An 18,306-nucleotide genomic window follows, 5' to 3' on the forward strand; every position below is an offset into this window, starting at 1 on the left:
TTAGTACAGGGGAATCCCTATGTGCCATAGTTTTATGGTATCTCTCTGTACAGGCTATGGGGGTACGTTGAGGGCTGTTCCTTTCATGAGGCCTGCAGTCTTAGCATGTTGTGTCTATTGGCTATCTGGCGACTCCCCCTGTTGCTTCCTTGGAAGGACACACATATTTACATACACATTCACTCAAGTAGGCTCTGAGAAGACGTCTTTGCTTGAACAGTGTGCTTATATAGATCCCCTGGGTTAATCTAAGTAGTAAATGACAATTATATCAAAACCAGTTTCAGAAGAGCCTTGGACAGAGATTAGCATGTGAGGAGTTATAGGGCAAAGGAGTGTGTGTCTAATGCAGAATCATAGCATCTTTTGGTTTAGGTTGCCCCAATAAGGGGTAATTATATCTTAGTTGGGATCAAGTACAGGTACTGTTTTATTATTACAGAGAAAAGGGAATCATTTAACCATTAAATAAACCCAATAGGGCTGTTCTGCCCCCAATAAGGGGTAAATATATCTTAGTTGGGATCAAGTACAGGTACTGTTTTATTATTACAGAGAAAAGGGAATCATTTAACCATTAAATAAACCCAATAGGGCTGTTCTGCCCCAATAAGGGGTAATTATATCTTAGTTGGGATCAAGTACAGGTACTGTTTTATTATTACAGAGAAAAGGGAATCATTTAACCATGAAATAAACCCAATAGGGCTGTTCTGCCCCAATAAGGGGTAATTATATCTTAGTTGGGATCAAGTACAGGTACTGTTTTATTATTACAGAGAAAAGGGAATCATTTAACCATGAAATAAACCCAATAGGACTGTTCTGCCCCCAATAAGGGGTAATTATATCTTAGTTGGGATCAAGTACAGGTACTGTTTTATTATTACAGAGAAAAGGGAATCATTTAACCATTAAATAAACCCAATAGGGCTGTTCTGCCCCAATAAGGGGTAATTATATCTTAGTTGGGATCAAGTACAGGTACTGTTTTATTATTACAGAGAAAAGGGAATCATTTAACCATTAAATAAACCCAATAGGGCTGTTCTGCCCCAATAAGGGGTAATTATATTTTAGTTGGGATCAAGTACAGGTACTGTTTTATGGTATGTATGTATATATATGGTACTTTACAAGAAAGATCTCACAGTTGGTTTGTGTTGCTTTTGCAGAGAGGATTTCCACCTCAGCTTGCTCCTCTCCGGCCAGAGGTTTGGGCGACCCGGGGATAACGCCTCTGTCTCCATCACACATAGCATCGGTAAGATTTGGCTCTTGCCCCGCTGGACTCCCAGTCTCCCTTGGTTTCACTGTATTGGTGGAGTGGGAATGTGCCTCTGTACAAAGTCATTGAAAGGAGAGTGAAAATATAACCACCAGAGGGTGCTACAGTGCTGGCCTCCCCTGTAATTAATAATCACTAATTATTCCCCGGGCCGGTGCTCCCGTTTGCCAATAACAGCACTGCCACAGGGTATTTCTGTAGAAGCTCCTTGTTGCCACCTTCTTCAGCTCCTCCCGTCTTTTCTTTGTTCCAGTCCAGTCTGGGCCGGCGCATAGAAGAGTAAAAAGCCGAAATCAGACACTCCTCATGCGCTAAAATCATCTTCTACAGAAATACCCCCGGCCTGGGCAGTTTCTGCTAACAGGAGCACAGGCCCGGGGGAATCAGGTAAGTGATCACTGATCATTGGTTCATATTAAAACTTCCTATGGAATCCCATAGCAACATGTCAGTAGCACTAAGGGGCACATTTACTAATCCACGAACGTCCGAAAAGCGGTCGAATCCGTTTTTATCGTAATAATCGGTATTTTGCGACTTTTTCGCAAATTGGCGCGAATTTTTCGAGCGCTCAATACGAAAAAGTCGCGACAATTTGTGAAAGTCGTAATGGCTATGCAAAAGCCGCAACAATTCACGAAAGTCATATCGGCTATGAAAAAGTCGCGACAATTTGCGCAAGTCGTTGGTGACGAAAAAATCGCAAAAATACGAAAAAGTCGCAAAATGTTCGTTTCCAATCCGATTTTTTCCCATTCGGGATTCAGATTTGTGGATTAGTAAATCAGCCCCTAAGGGTTGATTTATCAACAGTCCAGTTTGATTTTTTTCTCAATCCAAGTTTTTTTGGGTTTAAAAAAGTTGAATTTGAGTTATGCTTTGAAACCCTGAATGTCTGGTATTTATTAAGTGCAAGAAGCCTGAAAACTGAATTCGCCATCAAGTTACTACGGAAGCCAATTGGAGTTGCCCTAGGCAAAGTCAAGCCATATTCTCAAACACCAAATTTTCGAGATATTTGAGTTCTTTTATTCAAACGAGTTTTCCTTATTAATAAATAAGCTATAAATGAGCCCATAAGGGGCAGATTTATCAAAATATGAGTTTAGAGCTTAATACATAAAATCTCACCCACGTTCTATTGATTCCTATGGGATTTTTAAAAGTGTATTTATCAATGGGTGAAAGGTAGAACTCACCATCTGCTAAACAGACTTTTAAAAAAAACATAGGAACGAATAGAAATTGGTGAGGTTTTATGTATTAAGCTCCAAACTCACATATTGATAAATCTGCCCCTTAGAGTTCACCAATTGATAAATACGGTTCTAAAAAATCCCATAGGAATCAATAGAACGTGGGTGAGATTTTATGTATTAAGCTCACATTTTGATAAATCTGCCCCTAAGAACGAATGGCCATAATTTGGTAAAAAATAATTCCCCCAAGGCACCCTCAGGGGGAGGAAGGTGTAAGGACTGTGGGTGGGGCTTCCTCTTGGTGGGCCATCTTGGTGAGTTGAGGCAGATTTTTCCAGTGCTCAGTGAATATAAAGAAGGAAAACTAAAAACCGTAGTTAGTAGGACCCTCCCCCTTAAGGGGCCCTTGTTATTATTCCACCACCCGCTTGGCCTTCTGGGAGGTGGACCCTGCCCACCGTCCAGCAATGGGGCCAAATTAAGTTGCACTCCTCCCCGTGCCACCCAGACCTCACCCATCAGATGCCAAAGGGGCAGTGGAATATTGGCCACTAACTGGCCACCACAGTTACTATAATGGTATGATTGGCCATACTGTGGTTCAGGTCCTCTCCTATTCATATACCCTCCTTTCATTCAAACTGCTCCGTAGTTGCTAAGGTAATTTGGACCCTAGCAACTGGATAGCTGTTGAAACTACAAATGGGAGAGCTGCTGAATATATATAATAAATAATAACAAATAATACAAAATGAAGACCAATTGTAAATTGTCTCATAATATTACTCTCTACATCATAATAAAAGTTAACCCCTTCAATGAAATTTTTGCACATTGCCCCCCTTCTTTGTGCCTGCTGTTCCTTATTATTATTAATTACGCACAGGAACAATGCAGATGATATTGCCCTTGTTTATTGCTCGTTAATTAAGGTATCTGCTTCCAAGTCACCCAGGAAACAAATGCCCAGGGAGCACTTAGATTCCTCTCTAGCTATTGTCGTATGGCCGGGCACTTCTATTAAAGCTTTGGCTCATGTTCAAGGGGTTCTTAACCTCTGAGTTAACTATTAGTAGGATGTAGACAGTAATATTCTAAGACAATTTGCAATTGGTCTTCATTTTTTATTATTTGTGTTTTTTTCTAATTATTTCACTTTTTGTTCAGCAGCTCTCCAGTTTGAAATTTCAGCACCTATCGGGTTGCTATGATCTAAATTACCTTAGCAACCAGCAGCTATTATGCAGCTTACTGGATATAGGCCTATAAATTCAGCAGCAACAGAATGTACTGAGAAAGGCAGAAAGCCAGGATTTAGATGAACTAGAGGACACTAGCCATTGGTCACTTAGCCAGTATACTGTATTGATATTGGCTAAGTGACCAATGGCTAGTGTCCTCTAGTTCATCAAAATATTAGCCTTAAATAAATGGTAGGCAGGGAAAACTGTATGTAACCCCACCAAAATTGTTCCTTGGCAACCGGTGTCGGAACTAGATATTACTGGGCAAATTCAATTTAGGGCCCCCAAAACATTGGTAAGTTGACCTATTCTACCAAGATATATTATAACAGATCATTATTTAGGGCCTTAATGGACCCCCTAACCTCCTGGGCAGGACATAGGCGCCCCTGCAGCAGCAGAAGGGTTAACTCTCCCTCGTCCTATCGCCTTTGCAGAAAGACTCGGACTCCGACGCGGCCGAGGAGCAGACCTTCTCCGTAGTCGTTGCCATTGATTTTGGCACCACGTCCAGCGGCTACGCCTACAGCTTCTCCAAGGAACCGGAATGTATTCACATAATGAGGTAAGTGGTGCAATGCAGCATGGGGCTGGGGGGGGGGGTGCGGTGATGGGAAAGGGAAGATGATTTGTACCATCTGCATACGCTGGCTCCTTCTGCAGTGTGCCGGGTAGGGTTTCACCGGGCCACTATCCCCCGTAACTGTGTGCCCCCAGCGGGACCGATACCTCTGCAGTGCAGTAACACAGAGACAGTAGTGCCCCACGGGGCAGCTCCGAGCCAAATGGACCTCAAGCACTGGGCATTGCATTTTCATTCCCTCCCTTGTACTTATTTTATAGTGTTTATAGAATATATCATTCCTATCAGTCCCCTGTGCCAGTGGAGCTTACAATCTAATTTTACCTATCACACTCTACTGCAGGTCTGGATTCCTAAAGGGGTAGTTCACCTTTGAAATAACTTTTAGTAGAAAGTAGAAAGTGCTAATCTGAGACGCTTTGTAATTGGTCTTTTTGTTTAGCTGCTCTCCAGTTTGGTATTTCAGGAGCTATCTGGTTACTAGGGTCCAATTTAACTTAGCAACCAGGCAGTGGTTTAAAAGAGAGACTGGAATATAACTAGAGGAGGGTCTAAATAGAAGGATAAGTAATAAAAAGGAATAATAACAACAAAATTGTGGACTCAGAGAGCAATAGTTTTTTGGCTGCCGGGGTCAGTGACCCCCATTTGAAAGCTGGAAAGAGTCAGAAGGAGGCAAATAATTCAAAAACCATAAAAATAAAAAATAAAGACCAATTGAAAAGTTGCTAAGTATAGGCCATTCTATAAAAGTTAACCTGAAGCTGGGCTGCGGGAAGGAACCAGAGAACAGAATGGGGCAATTGGGCAATCGGATTGACACATGTATTGAATTGGAATGAATGGATACTGGGAAATTGCTCAGAAATATTATTATTATGTATAACATTTGTGGGGTGAAGTTCCCCTTAGATATAGCCAGAGCTACCTACTTTAGATAGGGGGACACTGAGTAACCTACCCGCACACCCATGTGATCTGATCTGTGATGCATGGTTATTGCTGAGTTAACCCTTTCTATCCCATTTTTAGTTTTCTACCCATTGGGTTGCAGTACATGAAGGTTCTGTGTTCTGTGATAAATACACAGGGGCCCCGGGGATAGGAGGGGATTGGATCAGTTTTGCCAGATGGGGACAAACCATAATGGCTGTAGAGTGGGGGGATGATAAAGAGGATGGGGGGAGGCAGGAGATGAGCTCGGCATTTTCTGGCCAATCAATTAAAAGCTGCTGCATATTTTAGTTTTATGTTGGACATTTATGTGGGCATCTTGGGCAACAAGGACCAATCAATTATTTATTGTAAAAGCTACAAATTGTGATGGATGCAGCACTCAGGCACCATCCATAGGCACATCCCACTCCTGCCATCCTGTATGAACCTGTCTAAAGGAGAACTTAACCCTGCAATGAATGCATCATATATCAGTATCGCATTTTAATGGGTCCAATGTGACTAGTACAGGTATGGGATCCCTTATCCAGAAACCCGTTATCCCGAAAGCTTCAAATTATGGAAAGCCGGTCTCCCATAGACTCCATTTTAATCAAATAATTCAGAATTTTAAAACTGATTTGCTTTTTCTCTGTAGAAATAAAACAGTACCTGTACTTGATCCCAACTAAGATATAATTACCCCTTATTGGGGCAGAACAGCCCTATTGGGTTTATTTCATGGTTAAATGATTCCCTTTTCTCTGTAATAATAAAACAGTACCTGTACTTGATCCCAACTAAGATATAATTACCCCTTATTGGGGCAGAACAGCCCTATTGGGTTTATTTCATGGTTAAATGATTCCCTTTTCTCTGTAATAATAAAACAGTACGTGTACTTGATCCCAACTAAGATATAATTACCCCTTATTGGGGCAGAACAGCCCTATTGGGTTTATTTAATGGTTAAATGATTCCCTTTTCTCTGTAATAATAAAACATTATCTGTACTTGATCCCAACTAAGATATAATTACCCCTTATTGGGGCAGAACAGCCCTATTGGGTTTATTTAATGGTTAAATGATTCCCTTTTCTCTGTAATAATAAAACAGTACCTGTACTTGATCCCAACTAAGATATAATTACCCCTTATTGGGGCAGAACAGCCCTATTGGGTTTATTTAATGGTTAAATGATTCCCTTTTCTCTGTAATAATAAAACATTATCTGTACTTGATCCCAACTAAGATATAATTACCCCTTATTGGGGGCAGAACAGCCCTATTGGGTTTATTTAATGGTTAAATGATTCCCTTTTCTCTGTAATAATAAAACAGTACGTGTACTTGATCCCAACTAAGATATAATTACCCCTTATTGGGGCAGAACAGCCCTATTGGGTTTATTTAATGGTTAAATGATTCCCTTTTCTCTGTAATAATAAAACAGTACCTGTACTTGATCCCAACTAAGATATAATTACCCCTTATTGGGGCAGAACAGCCCTATTGGGTTTATTTCATGGTTAAATGATTCCCTTTTCTCTGTAATAATAAAACAGTACCTGTACTTGATCCCAACTAAGATATAATTACCCCTTATTGGGGCAGAACAGCCCTATTGGGTTTATTTAATGGTTAAATGATTCCCTTTTCTCTGTAATAATAAAACAGTACCTGTACTTGATCCCAACTAAGATATAATTACCCCTTATTGGGGCAGAACAGCCCTATTGCGTTTTATTAATGTTTTATAATTTTTTTTAGTAGACCTAAGGTATGGAGATCCAAATTACAGAAAGACCCCTTATCCAGAATACCCTTGGTCCGGAGCATTCTGGATAATGGGTCCTATACCTGTATTAGTAAATGAGCCCTTCTTGAACCCCCCCCAATTAAAAACAATAATTACAACAATGATGAGTAGTTGTGATTCTTTCGCAGGCGCTGGGAAGGGGGGGACCCTGGAGTTTCCAACCAGAAGACCCCCACCACCATGTTACTGATGCCGGATAGAAAGTTCCACAGTTTTGGCTTTGCAGCTCGGGATTTTTACCACGACCTGGACCCCAGTGAATCCAAGCACTGGCTGTATTTTGAGAAGTTTAAGATGAAGTTGCACAGCAGCACCGTGAGTGATCACAATGCGCAGCCCTCCGGTGCCAGGCTGCAGCCCATGCATGCGTTTGGGGGTTTTTGAAGCAGAAACCGGGTTAGGGTTTTTTTCTAGGCCTAAAAAATGCCATTCCCCTGTATTAAATACCAAAAGGGACCCACAAGCGGGCTGTTCCTGCTGAATTGTGCTTAGTACAGGGGAATCCCTATGTGCCATAGTTTTATGGTATCTCTCTGTACAGGCTATGGGCAAACTTAGGGGGCTGTTCCTGCTGAATTGTGCTTAGTACAGGGGAATCCCTATGTGCCATAGTTTTATGGTATCTCTCTGTACAGGCTATGAGCAAACTTAGGGGGCTGTTCCTGCTGAATTGTGCTTAGTACAGGGGAATCCCTATGTGCCATAGTTTGATGGGATCTCTATGGGGCACCTTTGCCATTTACAATGAATTATCTGGCATTTACCTATTATCTACAACTCATATTTCTCTCTGATCGTTTTCCTTTATTTTCCCTACTTTAGGATCTCACCATGGAAACAGAACTCACGGCTGCCAATGGCAAGAGGGTTAAAGCGCTAGAGATATTTGCCTACGCGCTCCAGTATTTTAAGGAACAGGCTCTGAAAGTGAGTGATGCTCCTCCTGCTGCTCCTTTATAGAGTAGGTAACCCCAGGGGGACCCCAGACAGAGGAGGGGGGGCACATACAGAATGGGGAGACACAGAGGGTCCCTGCCCAGACAGAGGGGAAGGTGAGGGGCACATACAGAATGGGGAGACACAGAGGGACCCTGCCCAGACAGAGGGGAAGGTGAGGGGCACATACAGAATGGGGAGACACAGAGGGACCCTGCCCAGACAGAGGGGAAGGTGAGGGGCACATACAGAATGGGGAGACACAGAGGGACCCTGCCCAGACAGAGGGGAAGGTAAGGGGCACATACAGAATGGGGAGACACAGAGGGACCCTGCCCAGACAGAGGGGAAGGTAAGGGGCACATACAGAATGGGGAGACACAGAGAGACCCTGCCCAGACAGAGGAGGGGGGGCACATACAGAATGGGGAGACACAGAGGGACCCTGCCCAGACAGAGGGGAAGGTGAGGGGCACATACAGAATGGGGGAGACACAGAGAGACCCTGCTCCAGACAGAGGAGGGGGGGCACATACAGAATGGGGAGACACAGAGGGACCCTGCCCAGACAGAGGGGAAGGTGAGGGGCACATACAGAATGGGGAGCCACAGAGGGACCCTGCCCAGACAGAGGGGAAGGTGAGGGGCACATACAGAATGGGGAGACACAGAGGACCCTGCCCAGACAGAGGGAAGGTGAGGGGCACATACAGAATGGGGAGAACACAGAGGGACCCTGCCCAGACAGAGGGGAAGGTAAGGGGCACATACAGAATGGGGAGACACAGAGGGACCGCTGCCCAGACAGAGGAGGGGGGGGCCACATACAGAATGGGGAGACACAGAGGGACCCTGCCCAGACAGAGGGGAAGGTGAGGGGCACATACAGAATGGGGAGACACAGAGGGACCCTGCCCAGACAGAGGAGGGGGGGGGGCACATACAGAATGGGGAGACACAGAGGGACCCTGCCAACAGAGGGAAGGTGAGGGCACATACAGAAGGGGAGACACGAGACCCTGCCCAGACAGAGGGAAGGTAAGGGGCACATACAGAATGGGGAGACACAGAGGGACCCTGCCCAGACAGAGAGGGGGGGGCACATACAGAATGGGGAGACACAGAGACCCTGCCCAGACAGAGGGGGAAGGTGAGGGCACATACAGAATGGGGAGACACAGAGGGACCCTGCCCAGACAGAGGAGGGGGGGGCACATACAGAATGGGAGACACAGAGGGACCCTGCCCAGACAGAGGGAAGGTGAGGGCACATACAGAATGGGAGACACAGAGGGACCCTGCCCAAACAGAAGGGGGGGCACATACAGAATGGGGAGACACAGAGGGGACCCTGCCCAGACAGAGGGAAGGTGAGGGCACATACAGAATGGGGAGACACAGAGGGACCCTGCCCAGACAGAGGAAGGGGCACATACAGAATGGGAGACACAGAGGACCCTCCCAGACAGAGGGAAGGCAGAAGTGGGCACAACCTCCCAGAATGGGGGAGGACAACAGAAGGGGACAACCCTGCCCAGACAGAGGGAAGGTAAGGGGCACATACAGAATGGGGAGACACAGAGGGACCCTGCCCAGACAGAGGGGAAGGTGAGGGGCACATACAGAATGGGGAGACACAGAGGGACCCTGCCCAGACAGAGGGGAAGGTGAGGGGCACATACAGAATGGGGAGACACAGAGGGACCCTGCCCAGACAGAGGGGACAGCAGGGCAGGTAGGTACAGTGGGTAGGTTGCTGGTGCTGTGTGTGCCGGGCCCCTAACAAATCATGCAAGGGATCTGCCCTGCGTTATGTGCCAGAGACCAGAGGTGCCCTACAGTATAAAGCAGCCTCGGGATTTGGCAGCCGCAGCAAACAATTAAGAACATCGTTAACATCTGACAGGGCCACAGCCAAGATGTCTGTCTGGGTCATTAATATCTGGCACTAAATAAATGCACAGAAATAAAATGATTGGATCACTGAAGAATTCATTTTGTGAAGGGAAATACGCCTGACTGTGCCCCCCAGGGTGCCACATATGCTGGGTGCCATGTCTATAATATTTGTGTAATATTTGTGTAACATCATTTTGTATTGTCAGGAGCTCAGTGACCAGGCTGGCTCAGAAATGGATAGCGCTGAGGTGCGATGGGTCATCACTGTCCCTGCCATCTGGAAACAGCCGGCCAAGCAGTTCATGAGGCAGGCGGCCTACAAGGTACCGTAATGCTTCCCTGAGTGTCCGCTCCCCTGAGTGTCCGCTCCCCTGAGTCTCCGCTCCCCTGAGGGGTTCTGTGCCCATATAAAGGCACAAGGCTGCAGGCTGAGTTATACAGGGAACTCTGAGTATCACTCATGTATTATAAGGGATAATGTACCCCCTACTCTAAATGATAAGGATATTAGCAGTCACTGAGGGGTTCTGTGCCCCCCATATAAAGGCACAAGGCTGCAGGCTGAGTTATACAGGGAACTCTGAGTATCACTCATGTATTATAAGGGATAATGTACCCCCTACTGTAAATGATAAGGATATTAGCAGTCACTGAGGGGTTCTGTGCCCATATAAAGGCACAAGGCTGCAGGCTGAGTTATACAGGGAACTCTGAGTATCACTCATGTATTATAAGGGATAATGTACCCCTACTGTAAATGATAAGGATATTAGCAGTCACTGAGGGGTTCTGTGCCCCCCATATAAAGGCACAAGGCTGCAGGCTGAGTTATACAGGGAACTCTGAGTATCACTCATGTATTATAAGGGATAATGTACCCCCCTACTGTAAATGATAAGGATATTAGCAGTTACTGAGGGGTTCTGTGCCCATATAAAGGCACAAGGCTGCAGGCTGAGTTATACAGGGAACTCTGAGTATCACTCATTTATTATAAGGGATAATGTACCCCCTACTGTAAATGATAAGGATATTAGCAGTCACTGAGGGGTTCTGTGCCCCCATATAAAGGCACAAGGCTGCAGGCTGAGTTATACAGGGAACTCTGAGTATCACTCATGTATTATAAGGGATACTGTACCCCCTACTGTAAATGATAAGGATATTAGCAGTCACTGAGGGGTTCTGTGCCCCCCATATAAAGGCACAAGGCTGCAGGCTGAGTTATACAGGGAACTCTGAGTATCACTCATGTATTATAAGGGATACTGTACCCCCTACTGTAAATGATAAGGATATTAGCAGTCACTGAGGGGCTCTGTGCCCCCCATATAAAGGCACAAGGCTGCAGGCTGAGTTATACAGGGAACACTGAGTGTATTTAAGTTGTGTCCCTAACCAGCCACTTGGGGGGCCACAGACAGGGTCGGACTGGGCCGCAGGGACACCGGGAAAAATGCCGGTGGGCCCCAGTGGCCCAGTCCGACCTTTGCCGGCGATCCTCCTACTGACAGTTCCTCCCCGACGCGTTCAATTTATACGCGCTTGGGGAGGACGTCAGGCGGGGGCCCAACGGGGGGGGGGGGTTAGGGGGGCCCCTGGGGGGGGTTAGGGGACGCGGCTGGGGCACCTGCAGGGCCCCTGGGGCGGGAGCCCCGGTGGGCCCTGCACCCCCCAGTCCGACCCTGGCCACAGATGTGGGTAGGAGCGAGGGGATTGGCTGCCCATTACAAGGCATGAATATGTGCCAGGAAAGCACTTAGCAGTGATCACATTCCCTGGGACAGCAGTAACATTGATCTGCGCTGAATTACTGCCATTTTGTCCAGAGGAGCGTAATTGCCTCATCTCACGCCACGCGCCATATTCACAGTGCGGCCTCTGGGTATTTATCCTTCCTGGCATCCATGGTCTCACCCCATGCCAACGCTGCCTTCTCTTCTGATTGGCTCTTCTTATTCCAAGGTCACTGCCTGATATTAACGAGCCGGCTTTGCCTTTATCACTTATCTGCCTAATGAATATTTCCAGTTTCACAGTTTAACTGAATTTATAACTTTTAATATTTAAAGGCACCCAGAAATAAAAGTGACAAACACAGTAACTGTATAATATATAGGCACAGTGTAACCCCCATATCCTATACACACAGTAACTGTATAATATATAGGCACAGTGTAACCCCCATATCCTATACACACAGTAACTGTATAATATATAGGCACAGTGTAACCCCCATATCCTATACACACAGTAACTGTATAATATATAGGCACAGTGTAACCCCCATATCCTATACACACAGTAACTGTATAATATATAGGCACAGTGTAACCCCCATATCCTATACACACAGTAACTGTATAATATATAGGCACAGTGTAACCCCCATATCCTATACACACAGTAACTGTATAATATATAGGCACAGCGTAACCCCCATATCCTATACACACAGTAACTGTAATAATATATAGGCACAGCGTAACCCCCATATCCTATACACACAGTAACTGTATAATATATAGGCCACAGCGTAACCCCCATATCCTATACACACAGTAACTGTATAATATATAGGCACGGCGTAACCCCATATCCTATACACACAGTAACTGTATAATATATAGCACAGTGTAACCCCCATATCATATACACACAGTAAAACTGTATAATATATAGGCGGTAACCCCCATATCCTATACACACAGTAACTGTATAATATATAGCACAGTGTAACCCCCATATCCTATACACACAGTAACTGTATAATATATAGGCCGTAACCCCATATCCTATACACACAGTAAACTGTATATATATAGGCGGTAACCCCATACCCTATACCACAGACTGTATAATATATAGCACAGTGTAACCCCCATAGCCTATACACACAGTAACTGTATAATATATAGGCACAGTGTAACCCCCATATCCTATACACCACAGTAACTGTATAATATATAGGCACGGTGGTAACCCCCATATCCTATACACACAGTAACTGTATAATATATAGGCACAGTGTAACCCCCATATCCTATACACACAGTAACTGTATAATATATAGGCACAGTGTAACCCCCATATCCTATACACACAGTAACTGTATAATATATAGGCACAGTTAACCCCCATAATCCTATACACACAGTAACTGTATAATATATAGGCACGGCGTAACCCCCATATCCTATACACACAGTAACTGTATAATATATAGGCACAGCGTAACCCCCATATCCTATACACACAGTAACTGTATAATATATAGGCACGGTGTAACCCCCATATCCTATACACACAGTAACTGTATAATATATAGGCACGGTGTAACCCCCATATCCTATACACACAGTAACTGTATAATATATAGGCACGGTGTAACCCCCATTATCCTATACACACAGTAACTGTATAATATATAGGCACAGTGTAACCCCCATATCCTATACACACAGTAACTGTATAATATATAGGCACAGTGTAACCCCCATATCCTATACACACAGTAACTGTATAATATATAGGCACAGTGTAACCCCCATATCATATAGGGGGCAGGCAGTAACTGTATATAGGGTAGCTGCTGTATCTCTGGTCTGATTGCTGCTGTTGTGCAAAGCTGGGCGCTGCGGGGCTGCTGGAAGCAGGTAGAACCCCTGATTGCCTCCTTGTTCCTTATGGAACAGTTTCCCTTAAGGTGGCCATACACGGGCCGACTATAGCTGCCGATATCGGTCCCTTGGACAGATTCGGCAGCTAATCGGCCCGTGTATGGGGAGAGCAGAGCGGCCTGGCCGACCGAGATCTGGCCTGAAATTGGCCAGATCTCGATCGGCCAGGTTAGAAAATCTGGTCGGATCGGGGACCGCATCGGCTCGTTGACCTGGTCCCCGATCCGACTGCCCCATTGCCGCCCACATAATCCGATCGTTTGGCCCCAGGGCCAAACAATCGGATTATTTTTTTTTTAACCTAAATGCTCCCCGATATCACCCACCCGTAGGTGGGGATATCGGGGGAAGATCCGCTTGCTTGGCGACATCGCCAAGCGAGCGGATCTGCTCGTGTATGGCCACCTTTAGGCAGTGGTAGTACTTCAGTGGTGTAGTAGCTCCACCTACTGGTCATCACAAAAAATTGGTGTTACGTTTTTTTCATTTTATTAACATTTTATTATAATCATTTTATTATAATCATTATTATTGTTGTTTGTATTTATAGAGCCAAGATGTTCCTCATGTATAATACATGCTTATATACACTAAACATACAGATTACTTGCAAATATATACATTAGATAACAAATACAGGAGGTACATAAGACCCTGCCCAAAGAGTACAAATTAACTAGATATGTGGAACATCTCATAATAAAGTCCCTATCTCCCCCCTCCCATAGGCAGGCATGGCAACACCTGAGAACCCAGAGCAGCTGATTATTGCCCTAGAACCCGAGGGGGCCTCTATATACTGCAGGAAGCTCCGCCTCCACCAGATGATTGACTTGAGCAGCAAAGCGGCTATCAATGGAATCAGCCCGACAGATCCAGGTAAGCACAGATTGTTATGTAATGAGTAGTAATGTGCGGGATCTGGGCATTGTATGAAGGCTGGGGCCCTAGTCCATGTGGTTATTACTCCAAACAAAAAAAAAAGATAGTTTTTGGGGTGAGGTGGGGGGACATTAGCAGGAAAGTCTCAAGGACTTGAACTAGAAAAGTCAGACGACCACTGGATCATTTCTATAAATATACAAAATCATATATAAATCTCACAAAAAAGGAGTTTGTATTTTTAAAGAGAGACCTTATAGAAAAATTGAGAATCTCTGTGCCCCGAATATGCCCCAAAGCATCAGGGTCATTTAATATGCCCACCCATTCCCAGCATTCCTAGCAGATCACCCGAGGCTCAGTGCACATTTCCCAGAATCTGATGCCCATTCCTAGGGATCCAATGGAAATTCCCGAAGGTCTAAGGAACCTTTCACAGTATCCAGTGCAATTCCCCCAGAATTCACTCCAAAAATTCAAAACCCTTCATCTCAGATCCCCATTGGTCCATTTCTAATCTGATTCACATTCCTAGGGATCCAATAGAATTTCCCCAAGGTCCGAGGCACATTTTGGCAGTACCTAATGCATATCCCCAGAATTCAGTGCCAATTCGCTAGGATTTATAGCAGATCCCAGAATGTGATTCCCAAGCCCTGAGACACGGTTGGCAGCAGCCAATGCAAGTTTCCCAGGATTCCCTGTCTCTAAAGCCCTTAATTTAATAACAACATACAAATTCCCTAGGATTTAATGGAAACTTTTCCACATTTCAACAGCAATTCTCCGAGACTGAATGCCAATTTCCCAGCCGCCAGCCCCCTGAATCAGCCCCCGACACCTCCCATTTTCATTATTAAGATACAATTGGCGATGGCAAAAGCCGGCGCTTTTCAGTCCGAAAATGCATTTCATTGCATTATTTCTTTATTTCATACAAACTGAAGTTGCAGATCTCCAAGCCGCATCAGTTTATTTATGTATTTAACTTTTAATGGCTGGATCCTTGAACCTCCCTTAGTGATGTGTCTGAATGGGAAGGGGGACATTGTTGCCGTGGGGCTTGGCGGATCCGCAGCCTTGGGATGCATAAACCCTTTGTGCCATCAGTTTCTCAGCAGCGCCAGTGAATGGGATAAGTAGGCTGAGATAAACAGGGCTGCGCCGCAGGCACCCACATGATATTTTAATGCTTGGCTTAGAAATACACTTTATTGAGCCGCACAATGGGGAAGAATGGAGCCGGGGGGCTTGTCACTAAGTATCACTAGTAGAAAGGGATGCCGGGGATAACTTTCCATCTGCGGGAAAGGGATTGGAAATAAAGCGCATAGGCTTTTAGGAGCCACTTGTCTGTAAGCCAGACATGCCCTGTGTCTGACTAAAACTACAATTCCCACAATCCTATCTGGCCTCTTCATACCAAGGAATGGGAAATCTATAAACCAGGGGCACTCTAACTTCCAGTTGGGCTGTGGGTGGGGTCCAACCCATGAACTCAAGGCCCCAAGGTTCTAGAATGCCTGGCCTATCTTACTGGACTAGGTGCTAAATTCGGTAGGGGTTCCACTGGAAACACACCACAAGATAAATAGTTACTATGAATTCAGGGCTCCTTAGCAACAAAGGTTTCCTGAATTGTTTAATTTCAGCTCCCCATTTTGACACCCAACAGTTGATCAGGGCCCTTCTTGGCTCATAATAAGGTTATAGAAGTATTTTTCACCCATGCAAAAAATAAGTGATCCAGGAGTCTCTACGGTGGGGTACAAATAGTCATTGTCCCCCTAATCTCATCCTAAATGGCCTGGGGGTGCCACTGCCCTGGGCCTCCCTAGTAGGACCAACCGCACACACTTCTGCTTCACTTAGGAACCACCTAACATCTCATTCCTTTTCTTTCATGTACCGACCATACGCACAACCAGCCAAGGACCTTGCCCGTCGGAACCGCCAGAGCCGCACTTTCTTGGTGGAGAATGTTATCGGGGAGCTTTGGTCTGAGCTGGAGGAAGGTAGGAAGCAGCGCTCGCCATTAGAATGTTATAGAAGTCACCCTCGGCATTGCCGACCTCTGACCCTCCCTACTGCCCCCGTCACTCCCATTACTGGCCAACGGCACTCATTATTGCTCTTTGGCACTCATTATTGCTCTTTGGCACTCATTATTGCTCTTTGGCACTCACACTTGGCCTTGAGCGTCCCTTACTGGTTTTCGTAAACATTTGTTGGCTTGTGAAAGGCATTTTTTGACCTTGGGCGCCTATTGTTGCCTTGTTAACTATTGGCTTGTGTGAAGTGTTATTGTGCCGTTACACTTCTCTCTGTAGGGCCCTTACACCTGTAGTAGCTGTCGGGTGGGATCATTGGCCTTTAATCTTCTTTACCCTCTTCACTGAAAGGCAGGGTTTTATAGCTGGGAGTCGCAGGCACAATACAAGGGCGACTGAATCTTTGTTTCTATTCACCCCAGTCCTATATATTAGGGATAATATGGTAGTGAGCCAAGATATGCTGGGGTAAATAAAGCTTCTCTGTGCTCCATTCCAAAAGTTCCCCCTTGTTGTATCATCAGTCAATTCACTGAATACCCCTCCAGCATCCCTGGCACCAGTTACTGCCATTGCCTCAACCCCTTCTTCTATCTCTTACGGAAAATAAATCCCAATAACCGCCTTTGGGGAAACCCCCTTTGTGTCGGAAATTCAGTGTGAAGCAATCCATGTAAATGAGTCTGAATAAAATGCCCTTTTTGTGTAGGAAAGGGGAAGGGAGAACTGGGGAGATTCCAGTTATAAATAAATTACAGTTCATAAGCAGCATAAACAAAAACACAATATTCTTATTCTTTACTGACTACAAAGAACTGGCCTATGTGCCAATTGGTGTGCCATCTGCTGGCTGAAGGTGGCATTGCGGCAAATGTTATTTATCTTTATTCTGTTACTAAGGAGAAGCTAAAATACCAGGTACCTCTGTTACAGGAATGATTCAAAAAACATAATTTTATTTTATACAAATCCTTTTTTACATAGATTTTTATGTGTTTATTTGCTTTGAAATGCTGAAGCCAATTTTCCCTACATATTTCAAGACATAAGAGTAAGAGCTGGGTCTCCTTCTGTCTCTGAACTGGGCGGAGATCCTACTGCAATAAGCAATATGGCAGCTCTAACCACAATATACACAGTATACTGTACCCTCAGTGGGAATCAATATGGCATCTCCTACCCCTTTGCAAAAATAAAAATAAAGAGAATTAATATTCTTGCTACAAAATATTGTTGTGAAACACCGGCTATAAATGAACTTATCCAGTCTATTTTTTTCGTATAGGAGATCGATATGTAGTAGTTGATTGCGGAGGAGGAACAGTAGATCTGACAGTTCATCAGATCAGGTTGCCAGAGGGTCATCTGAAAGAACTTTACAAAGCATCAGGTAAATTCTCTTTAGTGACTGCTAATATCCTTATCATTTACAGTAGGGGGTACATTATCCCTTATAATACATGAGTGATACTCAGAGTTCCCTGTATAACTCAGCCTGCAGCCTTGTGCCTTTATATGGGGGGCACAGAACCCCTCAGTGACTGCTAATATCCTTATCATTTACAGTAGGGGGTACATTATCCCTTATAATACATGAGTGATACTCAGAGTTCCCTGTATAACTCAGCCTGCAGCCTTGTGCCTTTATATGGGGGGCACAGAACCCCTCAGTGACTGCTAATATCCTTATCATTTACAGTAGGGGGTACATTATCCCTTATAATACATGAGTGATACTCAGAGTTCCCTGTATAACTCAGCCTGCAGCCTTGTGCCTTTATATGGGCA

General features: G+C 44.9%; 1 protein-coding gene across 1 annotated transcript in view; it reads left to right on the top strand.

Annotated features, from left to right (window-relative positions):
* Positions 1–18,306, top strand: part of hspa12a (heat shock protein family A (Hsp70) member 12A) — a 37,865-nt gene that overhangs the window by 15,618 nt on the left and 3,941 nt on the right. The window contains exons 2-9 of the mRNA XM_002941841.5: positions 1,176–1,264; positions 4,169–4,296; positions 7,199–7,385; positions 7,893–7,997; positions 10,112–10,228; positions 14,314–14,464; positions 16,396–16,482; positions 17,804–17,908. Coding sequence (XP_002941887.2) covers positions 1,176–1,264; positions 4,169–4,296; positions 7,199–7,385; positions 7,893–7,997; positions 10,112–10,228; positions 14,314–14,464; positions 16,396–16,482; positions 17,804–17,908 — 969 coding nt within the window. The remainder of the gene's footprint in view (positions 1–1,175; positions 1,265–4,168; positions 4,297–7,198; positions 7,386–7,892; positions 7,998–10,111; positions 10,229–14,313; positions 14,465–16,395; positions 16,483–17,803; positions 17,909–18,306) is intronic.

This window comes from Xenopus tropicalis, chromosome 7 (genome assembly GCF_000004195.4).
Source record: "Xenopus tropicalis strain Nigerian chromosome 7, UCB_Xtro_10.0, whole genome shotgun sequence".
Lineage (NCBI taxonomy): Eukaryota > Metazoa > Chordata > Amphibia > Anura > Pipidae > Xenopus > Xenopus tropicalis.